The following is a 17578-nucleotide window of genomic DNA, read 5'->3' on the forward strand; positions in this document are numbered from 1 at the left end:
GAATTAATCCAGTTTCCATTATTTCCTTGCTTCGGTTCTCGAACAATTTGGTTCTCGACCGTCCTCCCGGAACGAATTATGTTCGAGAACCGAGGTATCACTGTATTTAGAATTATATCAGCACAGAATATGTTTAACCAAAGTTACAACATCACATGAAAGGTCTTGAAGCCATTGGGGCAAAAGCAAAGTAAAGAAGAAATGAAAGAGCCATTGTATAAAAAATAACTTATTTATAATAATAAATGCAAAATTTGTACAGCGCATACTCACACTCCTAAGGATCATGCTCATAGCGCATAGGAACAAAAATGAAACATGGACAGCATACGAGGGACAGGAAAACAAACAACATATGAACTATAAAATAATCAACAACCGACTTACACGAGGAATAAAATGAAATACAGAAAACACAAAGAGGAATCAAAAAAACAAGAGCTGAGATTAACAAGATACAGTAATCCCTCGTTCATTGCGCGAGATGAGTTTCCGAACCACTTGTGATAACCAAAAATACGCGAAATAGAAACAATATATTTATTTATGTATTTATACACTATATCAAGGCTTTATAAACCCTCCCCCATATGTTTACGCTACATAAACCTTTCCCTTTCCTTATAAACCATCCCCACTCTGTTCTGCGCAACACTCTTGTTAGTCACTTCTCTATCAACCAACCAATCATGTGTTGCTTACAATTGTGAGAAGGTGTGTAGCGTCTCAAGCAAGCGATGCTGATTCTCATTTCAGAGTAAATACAGAAAACACAAAGAGGAATCAAAAAAACAAGAGCTGAGATTAACAAGATACAGTAATATTTCTTTATTGTTAGAATAAATATTAGTAATATATTTTTATACAATTTGAGTCTTTTTCATCAAGATATTCGTAAAATATATATATATTCCACGGATCGAATTTTGCAGAAAATCCTCGAAAAAGCGTAGATCAGCGAATCATTTTTCCCATTAATTTCTTATAAAAAGCTGCGAAATTGTGAATCCATGAAAGGTGAGGCACAAAGTGGCAAGGGATTACTGTCTTGACGAAAGGTGTGAAAAAGGACTAGCATTATGGGAAAGGTTGTTAGGAGTAATGTTTATGGAAGAGGTGTGTTTTCAGTATACGTTTAAAGGATTCAATAGTGGGTAGGTGGAAGATATAAAAAGGGTGAGAGTTCCATTGTTTTGCTGCACAATAACTAAAAATCCTGACTAATTATATGTTGTTGTTTAGGTGATGGGAAGAGTAAGAAGACGTTCATCAGACAAGAGGGGGAGTTGTCTACATGGGACATAAGGGAAGAGTAGTTCAGAGAAATAATCAGGGCAGGTGCCAGCAAATTTCAGGTTAGCAACAAAAAAAACCAAACAAACAAGCAAACAATAAAAAAAATAAAAACACAGCAGAAAAACATTTACCTGCATTGCAGCAATGCCCAGAATATTCCACTGTTTCTAGCAACAGTTTGAGAGTCTGAGTTGATAGTCAGAAAATTCCCCTGTGCTGTCCAAAGAACTGAAATAGGATATGTGTGTTGTTCATCATGATACCAAGTGGCTTCTTAAGCTGTTTGAAGAATGGCAACAGCACACATGATATGTGGTCAAGCACAACACAAAGTGTTTCTAACATATTCAAAAAAGGAAAGAAAAATGCCACATTTATAAAAAGTTATCTTTTCTCAAATGAATTCTAACCACTTAATGCTACATTCCAAGACCTGGCAACAATAACATATTTGCACACAACTCACCTGCTGCTCCCAGACCAACCAAAGCTGAGCCCAAGTAGAGTGCCCATTCCATAGGTTTCAAAAAGGAAAGGATAAACAAACTGTAACCATAAAACACTGATAATAATATGACAATGCAAAGATAGCTCTATACTTTTATTTTTAAGTGCCTGTAGCACTTTAAAAACTACCCCTCACCTCCAAAATCCCTCTATAAATAAATAGAGCTAAACTTAGAAAAAAAAAAGTTTTCAGTAACAGATGATATTTGCTGCTAGATATTGTTCTATTGTTTACACGAGCTATTTATAAGTAAAGGTAAATTGTCCTATGGTCCAGTGGTCATTAACATCAAAGGATCTCTTGTCTAGGGCATAAAGGGTAGAATCCAACCCTCTCCTGGTGCCTTGACATTCTCTGATAAATCAGTAGCCGTTTCTGTTATGCAGCTGTTGGGTTGGTACAGGGAGTTTTTCAAACAGATCTCCTTTGTGCAACATTCTGATGGATTAAATTAATTTTCTCCCGAAAAGTGAACATAAATAATTAGCCTTTCAGCAACATTTTTTAATTCAAATAAATTTCACATCTAATTCTCTACACAAAAAGTGATAAATGTAAACCATAAAAAGATCACACAAATTCTGAAATCTGTGATAAAAACTAACATTAACTTACAAGTACATTAGAGATGAGAAAAACATTGACATCTTGGCTCCAGCAAAGGCAACAAATGAAGGAGCACCCCAATTTGACAAAGAGAAAACTCCATACACAATACCCAGACTGAAATAAAAGTAAATTTCAAATAATTTAACATTCAAAAAAATTTCATATAATCAAAAATTTAAAGCCTCTTCCTATTTTTCTTACATCATACCATTCATGAATAAATTCATTTTGGTGAGTTAAGAAAATTAAAAAGACTTTTAATGGAATGCAAACACTTCAGACAAGAATGCATAATCTTTTTGAGTCATAACTGATATAAATTTAACATGATTTATATACTTGACTCTTAATTTTCTTCAGTTTATCTACTACATTAACGTCCAATAGTAGAAACAAACCAAAGCAAGAACCAAGAAAATGATTGACATTGGTTAAATCAACTTAAGTGTGGTGGAATTGACCTGTGACCTTCACATTGAAAATATATAAGTATATGTTGTGTTTCATATAAAACACACAGTTAAAATAAATGAAACATGAAAAGTATTCCTTTAAACTACATTTACGCACACACATATATATATATTAGTTTTCAGTCTAGATTTCACTATATATTGACAGATGAACAGCACACTCATATATGTATTATTGGTAAATATGTATATATTAACACATTAAATGACTGTAACCCTCTAGCAAACCTAAAATTGGAATATAGAACACAAAAAGTTGACGCATTGATATAGGTTGCTTTGGATGCCATGACACATATCCTGAAACTTGGGAGAAAAAAAATCCGTACCTAATCTTATTCTAGCCCACTTAATTTAATTTGAAAAACAAAGTTGTACTGCGAATTTTAACAAAGAAATGGTTACCTGATGTAGCCGCTGCCAGTAAATGTGCCATTGCTATTTTTGGTGGCACTGCTGATGACAACATTCTGAAATATGTAGAGTATTTTTTTTAATCTGCCAACTTGATCCACAAGCTTTTTATTGTCAGCTCGGACGTGTTGTCTAATACTAAATATTTCCATTCACAACTAATAAAGATCATAGTTCATATGTGGGTAATAAGAAAACTTCGATCATCTGCGAACCTTTTCATGGAAACTGATCAGACTATCTCACACGGAAGGATACTTGGCCATAATTTGATATTATCAAGTAAATGAGTCAAGAAATATTTCAAGCAAGATTTATGACTAATAATTCAAACCATATAACTAACTTTCACATGAATGTCCTTCTTTTCCCTTCAAAACAGACAGGAAAGATAATACTACCTCCCACTTTTGGCGCTGCCAATGAAGCATGTATATGCAAAGATTTAAAAAAGATAATCAATTACTCGGCATTATCAATGAGTAAGTTTTAATACATACCTCAACCATGCCGCATGTTTGAAAAGCTGTGAAAATAAGCATAAATGCTAGTCCCAGTACAATAATATTGTACAAACGGATATCGTAAGAAGACAGCGCCATTTTGTCTACTATATCACATGACACTACACTAAGTGCGCGTGGGGCTGGTCATGTGACCATTAGACATGCGCAGTCGTTAGGGAAGGCATAAAAGCAGAAAGTAGTGAGAGGCGACAGTTGGTAGCCTAAACCTTTTGCAGACGGTACGTTATTTGTAGCATGAGTTACGGTAGAGGTCCTCCTAGTATAGAAGGCATGATTTCTTTGAAGGTTGATAATCTCACATACAGGACAACACCAGAAGATCTTCGCCGTGCCTTCGAAAAATATGGCGATGTCGGTGACGTCTACATTCCTCGTGACCGGTTTACCCGTGAAAGTCGCGGGTTTGCTTTTGTTCGTTTTTATGACAAACGTGACGCCGAGGATGCAATGGACTCAATGGATGGCGCAATTTTAGATGGTCGTGAGGTTCGTTGTCAGATGGCTCGCTATGGAAGACCAGCCGAACCATACAGACGGGGACCACCACCACGCCGCTTTGGACGTTACAGGTAAGAGAGAAGCATGGCGGCATTTCCCGCCTGTTCATTCTTTGCTATATTTGTGAAGTAATAAAATGGACGAATGTAAATGAACTTCTGTGGCTAAATTGTATTGGAAAAGTAGCACCATGTAAAGAAAAAAAAAATCGAACCCATGATTTATAACTACAACGTGTGTAAATTGCGCAGTTTTGAATAACTTCGAATAAAGACAAAGGGAATAACAGAATCTCGAAAACTGAAGTCCTGCGGCATACATTCTAATACTAGACTTCGTACAGGGGTGTCTTCTACGCTGTTTTGTATCGTTAAAGCTGCTGACCGGTCTGCTGGCGAGGTGTTGTTGGGGCCCAATGCTCCTCAAAGGAGCAACAAGGAATAAACTAAAGCTGTTGACATGTAAAAGTATTATGTCAATATCAACTTCGTCTTAACTAATCTATACTATTTCTTGTGGCTCTAAATTTTCAAAGGGCCGTTATTTTACATAATTCTTCTAACCTAATGTGTAATTTTGTCATTTATTTACGATGCAAAGATGGTCTTAAAAGGGGTAATTTAATTTTTTTAAATAGATTCTTATCTGCGTGACCTTTGGTAACTCATTTGTGCAGAACATTTGTGATTATCTGCATTAGATGAGCGTTTCTGTGGTTTGTGAGCGAAAGATTTACTCATTTTTGTTTTTATGAATGTAATTTTTTGGGGGTCTCATTCTAGATCTAGGTCAAGATCTCGATCAAGGCGCCATAGAAGAAGGTCAAGGAGTCATTCACGCAGCCGCTCATACAGTCAGAGCAGGAGCCGGTCAGGAAGCCAGAGCAGATCCAGAAGTCACAGTCGGGAGAGGAATGAAAAGTCTCGCAGCAGATCGCGAAGTGGCTCCAAGTCGCGCTCTCGCAGTCCTGCAAAGTCTGAAGGATCACCCAAGGAGGATGCTCAACAGAATAACTCCGAGTGAGAAGTGCATTAAAAAGTGGAGGCTGAACTCCTGAGCAGTTTCATTGTGCTGCTTGCTGTCAGCAGCTCATGACCAGTCCAGCCAGCACGCTGACGTTCAGGTCATTATTAGCTCGCACACACATAAACTTGAAAACTGCTCAGTTGCAGACTCTTCAGAATGAAGTAACATGCAAAGAAAGTATTGGATTTTCTTGCAGAACTCATCAAGCTATTCTATATACGACATTTTCCCGTTAAATCTTCTGGGTTTGCTTACAATTCAGATTTAGCCAGGTCTTATGGTTTTAATTCTTTGTAGATAATTAAATTTTTTTAAATGTCATTTTTCATGATAACCATGCCATAAAGCCATGTGTTTGCTGTTCATATATTAATGTGCTGTTTTTATTTCCCCATGCTGTAGGCGCTGTAAGGGGTAGTAAGAGCTGTGCAGTGCTGTATGCAGTTATCTTAGCTGTTGGGTGAGCGGAGGTGCCGGCTGCCTGTGCTGCAAGAGCTGTAGCAGTCTGCATTGCTGTGAGCTGTAGCAGTCGCCGACATGGTGATCGGCGTGGGGAAATGGCGTAGCTGCCGGCGCCCGAAAAGAGCTGAAATCCTCATGTTGCTTAAAGAGCCTGATCTGACCAAGCATTGATGCACATCCAGATTTGTCCGCATTCAAAACACAACTTGTTCCAACTTTCATTTCTAGCCTTGGTTTAAAAAATCATTTAAGTGGGTTATTTAATGGCTAACTATGATGGTGTAGAAATCTGTTTCCATCTTATTCCGCTCAAGTACCATTGGGGCACAACTGCATTGGCTGTTGAGATTTTAAAGCCTTTCATTGCTTCATGTGTGCATTCCTGTTTATTCTAATTAACAGTACACGCACGAGGTCATATTCAAAAGCATTTGTGGTGCAATGAATAGCAAGGCTTTGGGGGAAATAATTTTTCAATCTGGCAACATGTTTGCAAGGTAGGTTCACTTGCACACATCAGATATTGCAGGTTCCAGAAGCTGAAGGTGGAAAAAAAATACAGGTAGACCAATCTGCACAGGATTGTTTTAAGATTAAACAAAAGTGACATTTCATTGTTTGTTGTTGACTGAGAATGGAAGGGGGTATGGATCATGGCAGCGAATTTGGTACCAAAAGATGCCTTTATATTTCAGATAATTAAACTCCATTCTGCATGTTCACCTAAATTCTGGGTTATTTTCACAAAACTAACCTTTCTGCGTGTCCTCAATGCAATTGAGTTTTGAGTAACTAATGGTGTATTTTGTCAGTTGCTAACTGGTTGTGTTGTGGTCCATATCTGGAGACTCGACCATTTGTATCCATAAAAATGGTGCTATTCGGAGCAACCACTTAAATGCAGCAATTAAAGGGTAGTAATTGTCATGCTTGCAGTAGGCTCGATATGGATGTTTTGGGTAAAATCAAAACTGCAGTTTATGATGTAATATCGGTGACCTCGAACATGATTGTCAGACACCTAAGACTAAGAGTCTGTCATTCCTTTATTTCATTTATGCCTTTGAAAACAACTCAACTGGATTCATTGCCCACAAATGTCGGAAAGTGTTGACCATTTGATGATAGCAGAGCATACACTCCTCTTAATGCCATTGGAAAGTCTCTGCAACATAAGGTACATTACTGAGAAGAAAGGAGTAATGTATGGAAATAAGCATTAATACCCTGATACCACAGTTTATACCAGACATTGTTCCTTTTGAGATTTATAACTAGAAAGATTACATACGGTTCTTGGGGGTCCATGCTTTCCAAGAGAGGTAAAACATCTGACATAGCCATTTTAGTTAGATGAATCTGTAGTGTTGTGTTCTGTAGCTCAAACACATTCTCCAGGTATTGACAAAGCTCAGATATAGTTGAATATTGTAGAAGGGGGTTTGTGGTAAAGAAATCTGATCTGTAGACAAATGTTTCACTTGCATTTAAAAAACATTGGCAGTCCACCACTTAGCATCCTGGTTAGAGCAAAGAGTGCTGCATTCATAAGTAAAAGGTCAGATGGATCGTTATTGAAGGCAACTCATATTTCCTGTGCTGAAATTTACATCTGGTGGGGATACCTGGTTAGACATCAAGTAGTTTGGATAATAAAAAAAAAGATAATACAGCTCACCTTGCAGTTGAGCAGGAAGGAATATGTGGGGTGGACTGCTGAGTTTTTCAAGCTGTCTTGAAGGAAATGATACAATGTTTGTTGAACCATCATCTTTCTGCCTGAAATGGACTGTACAAATGCACAAAAGAAAATCACTGCATCTGGGTTCATCACAATTTATGCTTTGCTAAAGTTTGATGCGAAAAAAAAAAAGCTAAATTGAATGCTGTAGAGACTGGGTAAAATATGGAGGATCTTAAGCTTCTCTCTTATTACAAAGCCAGCCATTCAACTTGCATGCTGGACGATAGGGTTAGGTTATTGCCCCTGTTACTACTTTTCATGTACACCTCTACAACAAGAAGTAGTTTTGGTTGGTAAAATGGTTGGCCTAACGTGGAAAAGAGTTGTCATTATCAAGCAGTTTGTGCATGATTTGAAATTAAAGTGCCACAGATCATGGAATGGAAAATGAATGTTTACTACAAAAAACATTACAGACTTGATACTTACATATCATTAGTAATGATAAACATACCTTTGCTGATGATATCTGCTTCTTCTGACAACTCCTCAAAAGATGACAAAATAAACTCTGTAATAAGTTTTGCTCGCAAGACTTCATCTGCTGAAGATGATTCTGTCAAACATTTATGAACACACACATCAAAGAGAATCATGCTTTGATGAAAAGTCAAGGATAGAAAATCTAGTGCATGTAAACTAATATCCTTTTTATTTCCTACTGGTTGAGTTCTGACAATGTTTTTGCCATTAGCACAACAGTAATGAAGTGAATGCAGTTTACATGACCTATGTGTGCAATACAAATTCCTTTCTTCCAAAGGGTATTTAGGAAACGGCACTATAAAAAAGATGCCAAGAGCCACAAATAGCGTATTGGCATCACAACCATAAATTATGTCTGCACACCAGCCATACACCAATACAGGTCTGTAACAAAATTTAACCGTCTAAATCGGTGGTTCTCAAAGTGTGGGCATAAGTCAGGTGGTCTGCGGCTGACAGTCGTCATATGTCAGCAAAGTGATGCATTCCTCGCTTTAACATTTTAATTACAAAGAACGAAGTAGGTAGTTTTATGTCAACTTATTACTATACTACTGTCACAAAAGGACATTTAGTTTTGAACTGTAATGAAACAAATGCGGCAATTTAAATTTGAAATTCAAAGTACAGACTGATTTTTAGGACTTGGTGGTCCGCCATATGTTTTACTTAAGTAAAGTGGTCCGCAGTCCGAAATACTTTGAGAACCACTGGTCTAAATATCTACATAGGTGCTTTAAATCAGCAATTATCATCAGAATAATTGGTTCATTTTAGTCACTAAAAGTCACTCAGATTTTGTGAGGGTTGGATATGACAATGTGGTGTGTCTGGATTTGACCATACTTCAGTTTCAAAAAACATTTTATGACTCCCTTCTGTACATAAACATAAGCAGCCACTTTCAAACTAACTTGGGAATATTTTCTACACAAATAGCAAATACACAAATATATTATGCTCCAAGTTATATGGGTTTTTTAATCTCTAAACCTGTAATAAAATGAAACACAAGTGGCAGATGACCTGCGGTTAAGAAAACATCTTAAGGAGGTCCTTATAATAGGTTTTTACAGCTAACATTACTTTTTACAGCTGTTACTAAAATCAACAATTGATGGATAATGATAATGTTGGTAAACAGTCTCGTGCATGAGTGCTGTATATACAAAATTTTAAGCTTTGAAGAAATTTAAATACCTGTAAAATGGTCAAGTCTGAGACTCTCCAGAAGAATTTCTAATCTCTTGAAAGCATAGCAGCAGTGCCATGCTCGGTGTCGGCTAACCATTTCCTCATCTCCATTAAACTGTTTGCATAAGAAGCAAGTGAATAGAAAGGAAAAAAAGGCACTGATTTCAGACCTTATGTGTATAAAACAAAATTCAATGGTACTCATCAGAGGGAACAGCTGGATACAGTGGTTGACAAAGCCTACCATTTACTCCTGTCTTGAGCAGGTCTTTCCAGTTCACTCCATATTTTCAAACCAGTTCTTCCTCTATTCCACCTTAGCATCAACTCTCCTCCAAGGTACCCTGAAGAGTGGACTAAGTGTCGTGCTAAGTGCCACATCAAAGAAGCTTGCACTGCTTCACAGTTGTGAGACAGGGTTCCTGGTGTCCTATGAGGGTGCTGACCATGCTCCCTATGATGTCATTGATTCTGTGTTCCCTGAACAAGATTCACAGCAGCCTCCTAAGGACTTGGTCCTGAATGTCTGTATTTTCTTCTCCATATCAGCAAGCTGAGACCAGGTCTTACATTCACAAAGCAAGGATGGGATCTACAAGAGACTTCTATAATCTGTACTTGGCATCAAACCTGATGTTGCTGCTATTCCTGATCCTCTCCAATCTGACCATTGCTGCAGTCACTGTTGTGTTTTCAATGCAGAAGTCTACTGTGTAACTGCCATCTTTGTAAAGGGTAGCTCCCAAATATTCAAAGCTCCTTGACCTGTACTCTGTTTATGTAGCTCTCTGCTTTTCCATTGCCGTCAATGTTTACCATGACTAATGCAAAACTAGAAGATATTATTAAATAATGGTGTGTTGTGACGAAAGGTGGTAGGATGACTAAAAAGTCATTAGATGAAAAAATGCATTTACAAACAAGAACAAAATATTCAAGTGATTTTGCTTGGGTAGGTATAATCTTCAATGTCAGCTACAGGTACCTTTTTCAGACAGTCCTTCACTACATACCTACAGTTTATTTTCTAAAATCCCTGAATTTCAAATGATGCATGACATCTGGCTCATGATCAACTTAAGATATGTCTCTTCTATTGTAATATGATAATATCTAGCAAGCATACAATTATTTCACTTGCATGAAACACTTAAAAAGAAGAAGGTGAAAATGGGTTGAATACCTTTCTCTCCAATTTATTAATGAAGTTCAGCTTTGCTGGCCCTGCCTTTGGATTAACCTTTCTTTCATACAATTTGGTTTGAAGTTCATGGTTTCTTGCAAACGCCTTTTTCAGATTTCCAGGTATATTGATGGATAATCTAGGTAAGAATTTATTCCTTAACATTATCATGCCAACATCAATTTTGTTTCACATGTTTCATAAAGTTTTATTAGAACATCATTATATTTTTCCAGTGATAAAATTCAAGGAGTTTCTTTCTATCAAGAAAAAGACAAGCACTCAAATATAAAACCTGAGACATTTGTCTTATAGAATGGTTATTAATTTTCAAACCTGATCTTTATAATCTAAATTTGATGAATAAAATCTGTGTAATTACACCCAGGTGTGCATGCCCATATGGACGTATGTACAAAGTATAGCAGAAAATATTACCTCTCAGACTGTAGAGTAAGCTGTTTCTGGTTCCCAGCAGCTCCTCCCCATGTTGCACTATCTGTAGGCTTCTGTACATCACTTGCAGATGAATCTATGTTTCCTAACACTTTAAAGGATTCTTTTCTTTCTTCATCAGCATCATTTCTTGGATGGGAATCACCATCATTCACTCCACTTTCTAGGTCACATCTCTCATTATTTCCTACTCTGTTTACTAATCTTGCATTTTCACAAAGATCTGTATCACACAATATTCCAGTCTTGCTCCCAACTGATTTTGCTGGTCTTTTCTCAACATTTCTATGCAATGAAATCTTCTCCTTTGCAGCCGGTGCTCTAATGGCAGATTTCTGAAGTTGGCGACGCTTGGGAACAGGAAGGTTTGGATCTGTTTTGAAAGGAGCTGTATAATGTGCTGGTTTCACAAATGATCGACCACTGGCTGGCAAAGCCGTCATCTTTTGCAAACTACTTTTATCATCAAAGCTTTTGGACTGCTTTAGAGATACAAGATCTTTGACAGGTTGTCTTAGCTTAGATGAAGTTACAGACAAAGATGAGTGCTCTTTAATTTCTCCTGCCTGGCCTGCTTTTTGTTTCGAGATAGGATTATCTTTAACTGGAATACTTAGGTCTTGTGCTTTTGTCTGGCAAGATCTCAGATTTTGGTGGAGATAGGCTGGGTTGAGGTTCTGATTTGTCTGCATTTTCTAATGTATCAACAACACAATCATCAAATGCTTTCTCAGTTTTTTGCAATACAGTCTGATGTTGTAGATGTCTGATCCCAGGTTGTTTGAAGTTCTATTTTTAAAAAAAAGAAAGATAAAGGAGAAGTGAAAGAAAAATGCAAGTTCCATGTTAAATACATATTCTACATATAAATACTTACTTCTATACAGTTATTTCTTTGCAAGTAATGATGCTCAATTTTAGTACATTTTCAAAATCTTGATTTGAAGCCTTGCTATTTTCAAAACAAATTCACTCCCAAAATATCCTCAGAGAATTACAAAATGATAACACACTACTAGTTTTGTGGAAGGGCATGTTTCGATACCACAGTTTTTAAAACAGAACGTAAACATGAAAAGCCCAAAAGTTTTCAAAATGAACTTTATGTCATGATAATTTTAGTCAAGAACAGGTGGTAGTGAACTAAAGATTCGTACAATGCATTTTATTCATTGCTCAACACATACTGACAAAAGTAGTGTGCAGCATATGTTTCCAAAGCAAAATTAAAAAGCATACAAATATTTTTTTTATTCTAGTGACATGGCAGGCAACTATAATTTACCAGCAAACAATGTAAACACACATACTAGGTACAGCCTCAACCTGTCAATCTTGCCACAAACTATCTTGCAAACTGGCATCTCTCATTACACTCTGTTGTCCCTAATTGCGCATTACTATTTATAACTCTTGCCTGTCACTCAAAATGTGTGCACTGTTTTCATCACAATCTGGTCTGAATATTAACTCAACCAAAAAGCTTTGGCTTGTCACATGCCACAGCTAAATGGATTGCAGAACTATGGATGTATTTGTCATGTTTTTAAATGAAAACCAAAACTGTTGGATAAAAAAATAATGGTAATTAAAAAAGGCTGAATTGTTTCTCTGCAAAAACCTCCCTTAACTTTAAATAATTACAAGATTTCCAACTGTTTTCATACATAAACTGGTGTGTGTCATTAAAGTCACAAGAAAGGTTTCATATTTTTCTTTCCTTTTTTTTTCCCACACATAAATATAAACATTTGCAAGTGTCATCATACCTTTCCTATCTTGCTGCGAGTTACTTGTGCTCTGGACAAAAGATCATTAATCAATTTGACATCAGCTTCTTCTCTGGGATCTAATGGCGATGCGGCTGAAAGGATTTTAGCAGGTTACTGAGAAGTAAGGAATAAAATTTAAATTTTGACTTAAAGAATCAAACTTCATCATAAGCAATTCTCAGACCTCTAAAACTTTGCACATGATGCTGTCAGCAAACAGTTCAAATAGGAAAGAAATCTTTAAAATGAAGTCTAAATAATACATTTACTTTAACTGAGCTGATAGGAGACATGAAGAAATGTGACTACTTGCAAAAATTGCTATGAAATAAATATTCTAACACAAAATATGACTAAATTTTGAAATGTTAGAGTAGGAAATTTTCAGCCACTGACTTTTGATACTGGTTTGGATATAATTATCTACATACCACTATTTTCATCTTTGCAAAGTTCTTGACATTTCTCTTCTGCTGGAAGGCTTCTTGGCCTATTATTTTTAAAAAAATTAAATTTATTGAATTACATGTGCTTTTCTTCCTTGTCTTTGCCCATCTAAGAATACAATGAACACTGTAGCACACAGTCAATGCATTATGTTATGGTTAGACTAAACTCACTAAAGGAAGCAGTCAATTCTAAACTGACATGTCTGACAGGAATTGTAAAATGCACTCATTTAATTTAGATTTTTTACTTTTTAAAAACAATGACATGATACTATTTTTCATTTCTTGAATATTTGTGCTTTTATATTCTTTCACAGTATCATAAGGTTGTAAAGTGGAAATAAGATACATTTATGTAGATCATCCCTTTTTCAAACAAAAATGTGCAGCAACAGCTTTATTCCACCTGCCTCCCAACTGCTTAATACGAAAATGTAACATAGCTGTATGTTAGTGTGTGCTTATGCTTTATCTATATATTTGGTTTTGTATGTGCATGGCTGTGGTGTCAAATTTGGTCAAACAAGAACTAAAATTCCTTCAACTTTCTTTCCTTTTCTCTAATTGAGATATTCCATTTATTCTTTGTCAATGCTGAGAACTTAAGATATCACTAATTAATTCAGTTTTATTTCCTACTTACCATGGCTGAAGCAAATTACTGCAGGCCAAACATGCTTGGTCATACTGTTTCTTCTTAATCTCCACAAGTTTTAACAGGCTACATATTTCTCTTTCCATCCTGTTCCACAATAAAAATATTAATTTCAATGTTTATCCCATGCAGGACAGAAATAGTAGAAAAGTGTGGTAACAGATAAAGCAAAACCATTTTAGTAAATATAAAAAAATTCACATGAGCCGAGCAATATGCCTAAGCCAAACCAGTTTTCACCACTAGTGCTTGATGGTGGGGAGATGATGTTCCTGAGAACTAACCAGGGCAGCAACCCCATTGTAAACAATTCATATGCTTTCTGTTCCCTGTAATAGATTTGAAGCAATCTCTAGAAGTATTTCATCTCAAATGCCTGAATCCTCTTCTCTGTTTCGGTCGACAGGGTCCCATTTTGAACCTATACAGTACAATGGGAACAACCAGAGAAGTAAGGTGAATTTCATTTCCCAGCTTAAACTCCTGCTGTCCCAGATCTTGGTCAACCTCACCATACCTGCTGTTATTCTTTGACAACTGCCACCCTCAGAAAGCGTTGTACCCAGGTACTTGAAACTCTGTGCCTCAAGTTACACGCCATTTTAGTAGATCTCTGCTTTTACTTGTCTAGTAGTGTTTACCATCACTTTACTCTCATCCATGCTGGCCTCCATCCCATATGTGCTAACACGTGGCAAATCTATCTGCAAGAGCCTGCAACTTATCATTGCTACCTGCCATCAAATTGATGCCATCAGCAAAGATTGCTTAGCAGTCTTCCCCTGACAGACATGGAGGCATCATGTTTATGCAGCATATTTTGCATGATTCTCTCATTATAGAAGCTGAACAGCACTTGGCGACAAAGGCAGTCTTTGCAGACTCCCACTGGCATAGTAAATGCATAATTCCACTTTGCCATTGAGCACCACATAGCTCCCGAAATGGGTGTACAGCAGCTGAATGGTTCAGACTATGCCCACTTCAGTGTTGAATTTTTGCATCACATGCCACAGTACCATTGTGCCAGACTCTGCTAAAGGCCTTTTTGAAGTTAATAAATTTATGGTTCAGATCTTTCTCATGTTTATAGTGCTTTTCACTTAGGATGCAGCTGTTGATTTGTTCAATTGCTCTGAAACAAGCCTGCTCCACCAACTTTTCTCACCATCTGTGCGAAGCGATTCTTTATCACCTTCAGTATAACTTTACTCATGAGACAGCTCAGGCTTAATGTATGGTAGTTTTGGCACTGCCAAGGTTTGATCTGTGACTGTATCCATTCTTTCAGCCATTATTTGATCTCCCAAATTTTGTGACACAGGTCAGGGAGTACCTTGTCTTTTCCCCTTCAAATTTAACCAGCTCCACTTGGATGTTATCAACCCCTGGAGACTTCCCACCATTAAGGCTGCAGATGGTCCATTTGATCTTCTCCCATAAAACCTGCAGGTCTGAGGTGATCTGAGGGTTTGTTTTCTGCAGCTAGGTCACCTTAAGGGGTGTGTGCCTGTTGCCAGATGGACATTGTATATGTCAGAGCAGTATTATGTTTTTGTCTTCCATAGGGAGATTGCCAGCTTTGTCTTTGACAACAGATGACTTTTGGTAACACTTATTTGAGGGTTTTGAGTAAGTAAAAGGCCTTATTGTTGTTACCCCATAGCAACCCCTTCCATCTCACTGCATCTCTCTTCAATCCAGGTTTCCCAGGCTGCCTTTATAAATTTCTTGAGCTTGCAACCGATTTTTAGCTCTTCTTCCTGCTGTTCTGGGTAAAAAAATGAAGAACTTTCTTTGTGATCCAAGCCTGTTTCTTTGCCCTTCAGCACCCTAAAACCTTTAAATGATATCTGTGGATTTTGAGAAGGCTTTTGTCTCAGTAGACAGGGAAACCATCTTGAAGCTGATACAGCACTACAGATTTCCAGCAGCTGTATGTACTCAACATGCTAGTGATCCACAACGGGAAGCTGACTGACCCGTTAGAAGCGAGAACTGAAATGAGGAAAGATTGAATGCTCTGGCGAACAATCTTTTTGATCGTCATAGATTGGATCATGAGAAGAACAACCTCTAACAGCAACATGGGCATTCAGTGGACCTTCGCCAGCCAACTTGAGGATCTCGACTTTGCAGATGACATCAGCCTGTTGTCCCACAAGCAGCAACATGCACAAACAAAGCTCACTCGGCTCTTAGAAAAACCAACGATGACTGGCCTGGCAATCAACATCAAGAAGATGGAAGGCAATACAGGTCAACAAGAAGCAAGAAGACCCACTCCAATTATATGGGGAGTGTACGTATTACAGAGACTGACCGCTTCACATACCTTGGCAGCATAATCAACAAAGATGGAGGTGCAGATGAAGATGCCGAATAAATGAAGGCAGGCATGCATTCCACATCCACATCCTGCAACCTATCTGGAACTCCAAGGCTTTATTTCTACACACCAAGATCTGCATCTTCAACACAAATGTAAAGTCAGTCCTTCTATATGGATCTGAGACATGGCGTGTGACAAACACCACCATCAACAAGATTCAGACATTTGTCAACAGATGTTTGCACCACATCCTCAACATCAGATGGCCCGAGAAGATCTCAAGTACAGACTTGTGGGAGAGAACCAACCAAAACCCTGCCAGCCAAGACATCAAGAAACAGAAGCGGGGCTGGAATCACACCCTGCGAAAGCCAATCGACAATTTAACGAGACAAGCTTTGGGCTGGAACCAACAGGGGCGGCGCAGGGTTGGGAGACCTAGACAAACATGGAGGATATCAGTCCACAGCTAGGCGGAGACAGCTGGCATGACATGGACCCAACTGGGAAGGGACATTCTGAACCGGATCTGGCGTGGTATAGTTGCGGCCCTATGCTCCACTGGGCTACGTCTCACTTTGTAATGTTCATGACTTCTTCAACTTCTTCCTTGAACTTGGCAGTGGATCTCTTAGCTTATGAGGTTAATGCTTATTTGCCAGGCCGCCATTCTCAACCTTTCTTTTGAGGGTGCAGAGTATTGGGAAAGGTCAGCCTGTGGCTTTGAGCAAACATCTCGAAATCGCAGACGTCTTTCATTGGTGTCACCGAAGCCGTAGCATCATACATTGCCGGTGTCCCGTATAGGTGTCTCGACCCACCTTCGCATTGAAATCTCCGATCATGGCGCGGATATCTTTCTTAGAAACTGTTTGGAAAGCTTGTTCTAGTTGACCGGAGGTAATCGCTGGTCATAATCCTGCCGAAAATGAGGAATCAAAGGTGGTGCCAGATCTACCGTACGATAAACCTGATCAGTCCAATATAAGTTATATGCAGTAGGTGAGACAGAAAGCAGGAACTTACAAATACTGGGGCCTGAGACTGAACAATACGATATCGATCTTGAATTCGATACGATCCAGATAAATGAGTTCTATGTGAGCCAGATCATAAAACTGCCATCAAAAAATGATGAATCGCAATGAGTTATATGCATTATGACTATTGTTTTAATAACACGCACAGAATCGGACACACGTACACACGCACAGAATCGGACAAACGTACACAACGCACAGAATCGGACACACGTACACACACGTTCCCCAAGTTATTTTACCGATTTACGAGCACTAGCCAGACCATTTCTATATATTTAGTTTTAAACAGCTTACTCGGGTACGTTTGAAAAAGGTAATTGTATTCAGAAGTCACCGCACACGGTGGGATTAACCCTTTCCAATTCGCTTATCAACACTAAAAATAGACGTATTTAGTTGCACTCCTTATGCTGCAGTAGCCGTCAAAATAATTTTTAAAATATTAGATATA

General features: G+C 37.8%; 3 protein-coding genes across 8 annotated transcripts in view; 1 reads left to right on the forward strand and 2 right to left on the reverse strand.

Annotated features, from left to right (window-relative positions):
- Positions 1-4029, reverse strand: part of LOC112559882 (UNC93-like protein MFSD11) — a 19393-nt gene extending 15364 nt beyond the window's left edge. The window contains exons 1-5 of one of the 2 annotated variants that reach the window (XM_025231352.1): positions 3801-4029; positions 3292-3356; positions 2420-2527; positions 1763-1842; positions 1428-1524 (exon numbers count right to left, since the gene is read on the reverse strand). In XM_025231352.1, the coding sequence (XP_025087137.1) occupies positions 1428-1524; positions 1763-1842; positions 2420-2527; positions 3292-3356; positions 3801-3902 (452 nt within the window). In that variant the 5' untranslated portion in view covers positions 3903-4029. The remainder of the gene's footprint in view (positions 1-1427; positions 1525-1762; positions 1843-2419; positions 2528-3291; positions 3357-3800) is intronic. The other variant, XM_025231353.1, reaches the window with a different exon arrangement.
- On the forward strand, positions 3960-6427 carry LOC112559884 (serine/arginine-rich splicing factor 2-like). 2 transcript variants are annotated; one of them, XR_003098429.1, is made up of 3 exons: positions 3960-4396; positions 5108-5448; positions 5754-6427. XR_003098429.1 is itself a non-coding variant. In XM_025231358.1 (2 exons), exons 1-2 carry the CDS (start codon positions 4062-4064, stop codon positions 5346-5348), a joined length of 576 nt encoding a protein of 191 aa, XP_025087143.1. In that variant the 5' UTR covers positions 3960-4061; the 3' UTR covers positions 5349-6427. The 2 variants fall into 2 exon arrangements, 1 of the variants encoding a protein (XP_025087143.1); XM_025231358.1 differs by having other exon boundaries at positions 5108-6427.
- Positions 6428-6845: 418 nt separating this feature from the next.
- LOC112559883 lies at positions 6846-17554 on the reverse strand. 4 transcript variants are annotated; one of them, XM_025231357.1, is made up of 11 exons: positions 17422-17554; positions 13741-13839; positions 13080-13138; positions 12646-12676; positions 10859-11665; positions 10421-10559; positions 9244-9352; positions 8012-8113; positions 7492-7602; positions 7105-7275; positions 6846-6978 (listed from the first exon to the last, which is right to left on the reverse strand). In XM_025231357.1, exons 5-10 carry the CDS (start codon positions 11566-11568, stop codon positions 7163-7165), a joined length of 1284 nt encoding a protein of 427 aa, XP_025087142.1. In that variant the 5' UTR covers positions 11569-11665; positions 12646-12676; positions 13080-13138; positions 13741-13839; positions 17422-17554; the 3' UTR covers positions 6846-6978; positions 7105-7162. The 4 variants fall into 4 exon arrangements, with proteins under 4 accessions (XP_025087142.1, XP_025087139.1, XP_025087140.1 ...); XM_025231354.1 differs by having other exon boundaries at positions 12646-12740; XM_025231355.1 differs by having other exon boundaries at positions 12646-12762.
- Positions 17555-17578: the final 24 nt, after the last annotated feature.

Source organism: Pomacea canaliculata, linkage group LG3, assembly GCF_003073045.1.
Source record: "Pomacea canaliculata isolate SZHN2017 linkage group LG3, ASM307304v1, whole genome shotgun sequence".
NCBI lineage: Eukaryota > Metazoa > Mollusca > Gastropoda > Architaenioglossa > Ampullariidae > Pomacea > Pomacea canaliculata.

Bases quoted from the DNA above. Each gene is read 5' to 3' on its own strand.
- LOC112559883 (XM_025231356.1), bottom strand. From the start codon at position 11,568: ATGCAGACAAATCAGAACCTCAACCCAGCCTATCTCCACCAAAATCTG. The intron at 9,353-10,420 runs GTATTCAACCCA...TTATGCAAACAG, and splicing joins TTAATAAATTGGAGAGAAAG to TTTAATGGAGATGAGGAAAT. The intron at 8,114-9,243 runs GTATTTAAATTT...AATGTTTGACAG, and splicing joins CAGACTTGACCATTTTACAG to AATCATCTTCAGCAGATGAA.
- LOC112559884 (XM_025231358.1), top strand. From the start codon at position 4,062: ATGAGTTACGGTAGAGGTCCTCCTAGTATAGAAGGCATGATTTCTTTG. The intron at 4,397-5,107 runs GTAAGAGAGAAG...GTCTCATTCTAG, and splicing joins CGCCGCTTTGGACGTTACAG to ATCTAGGTCAAGATCTCGAT.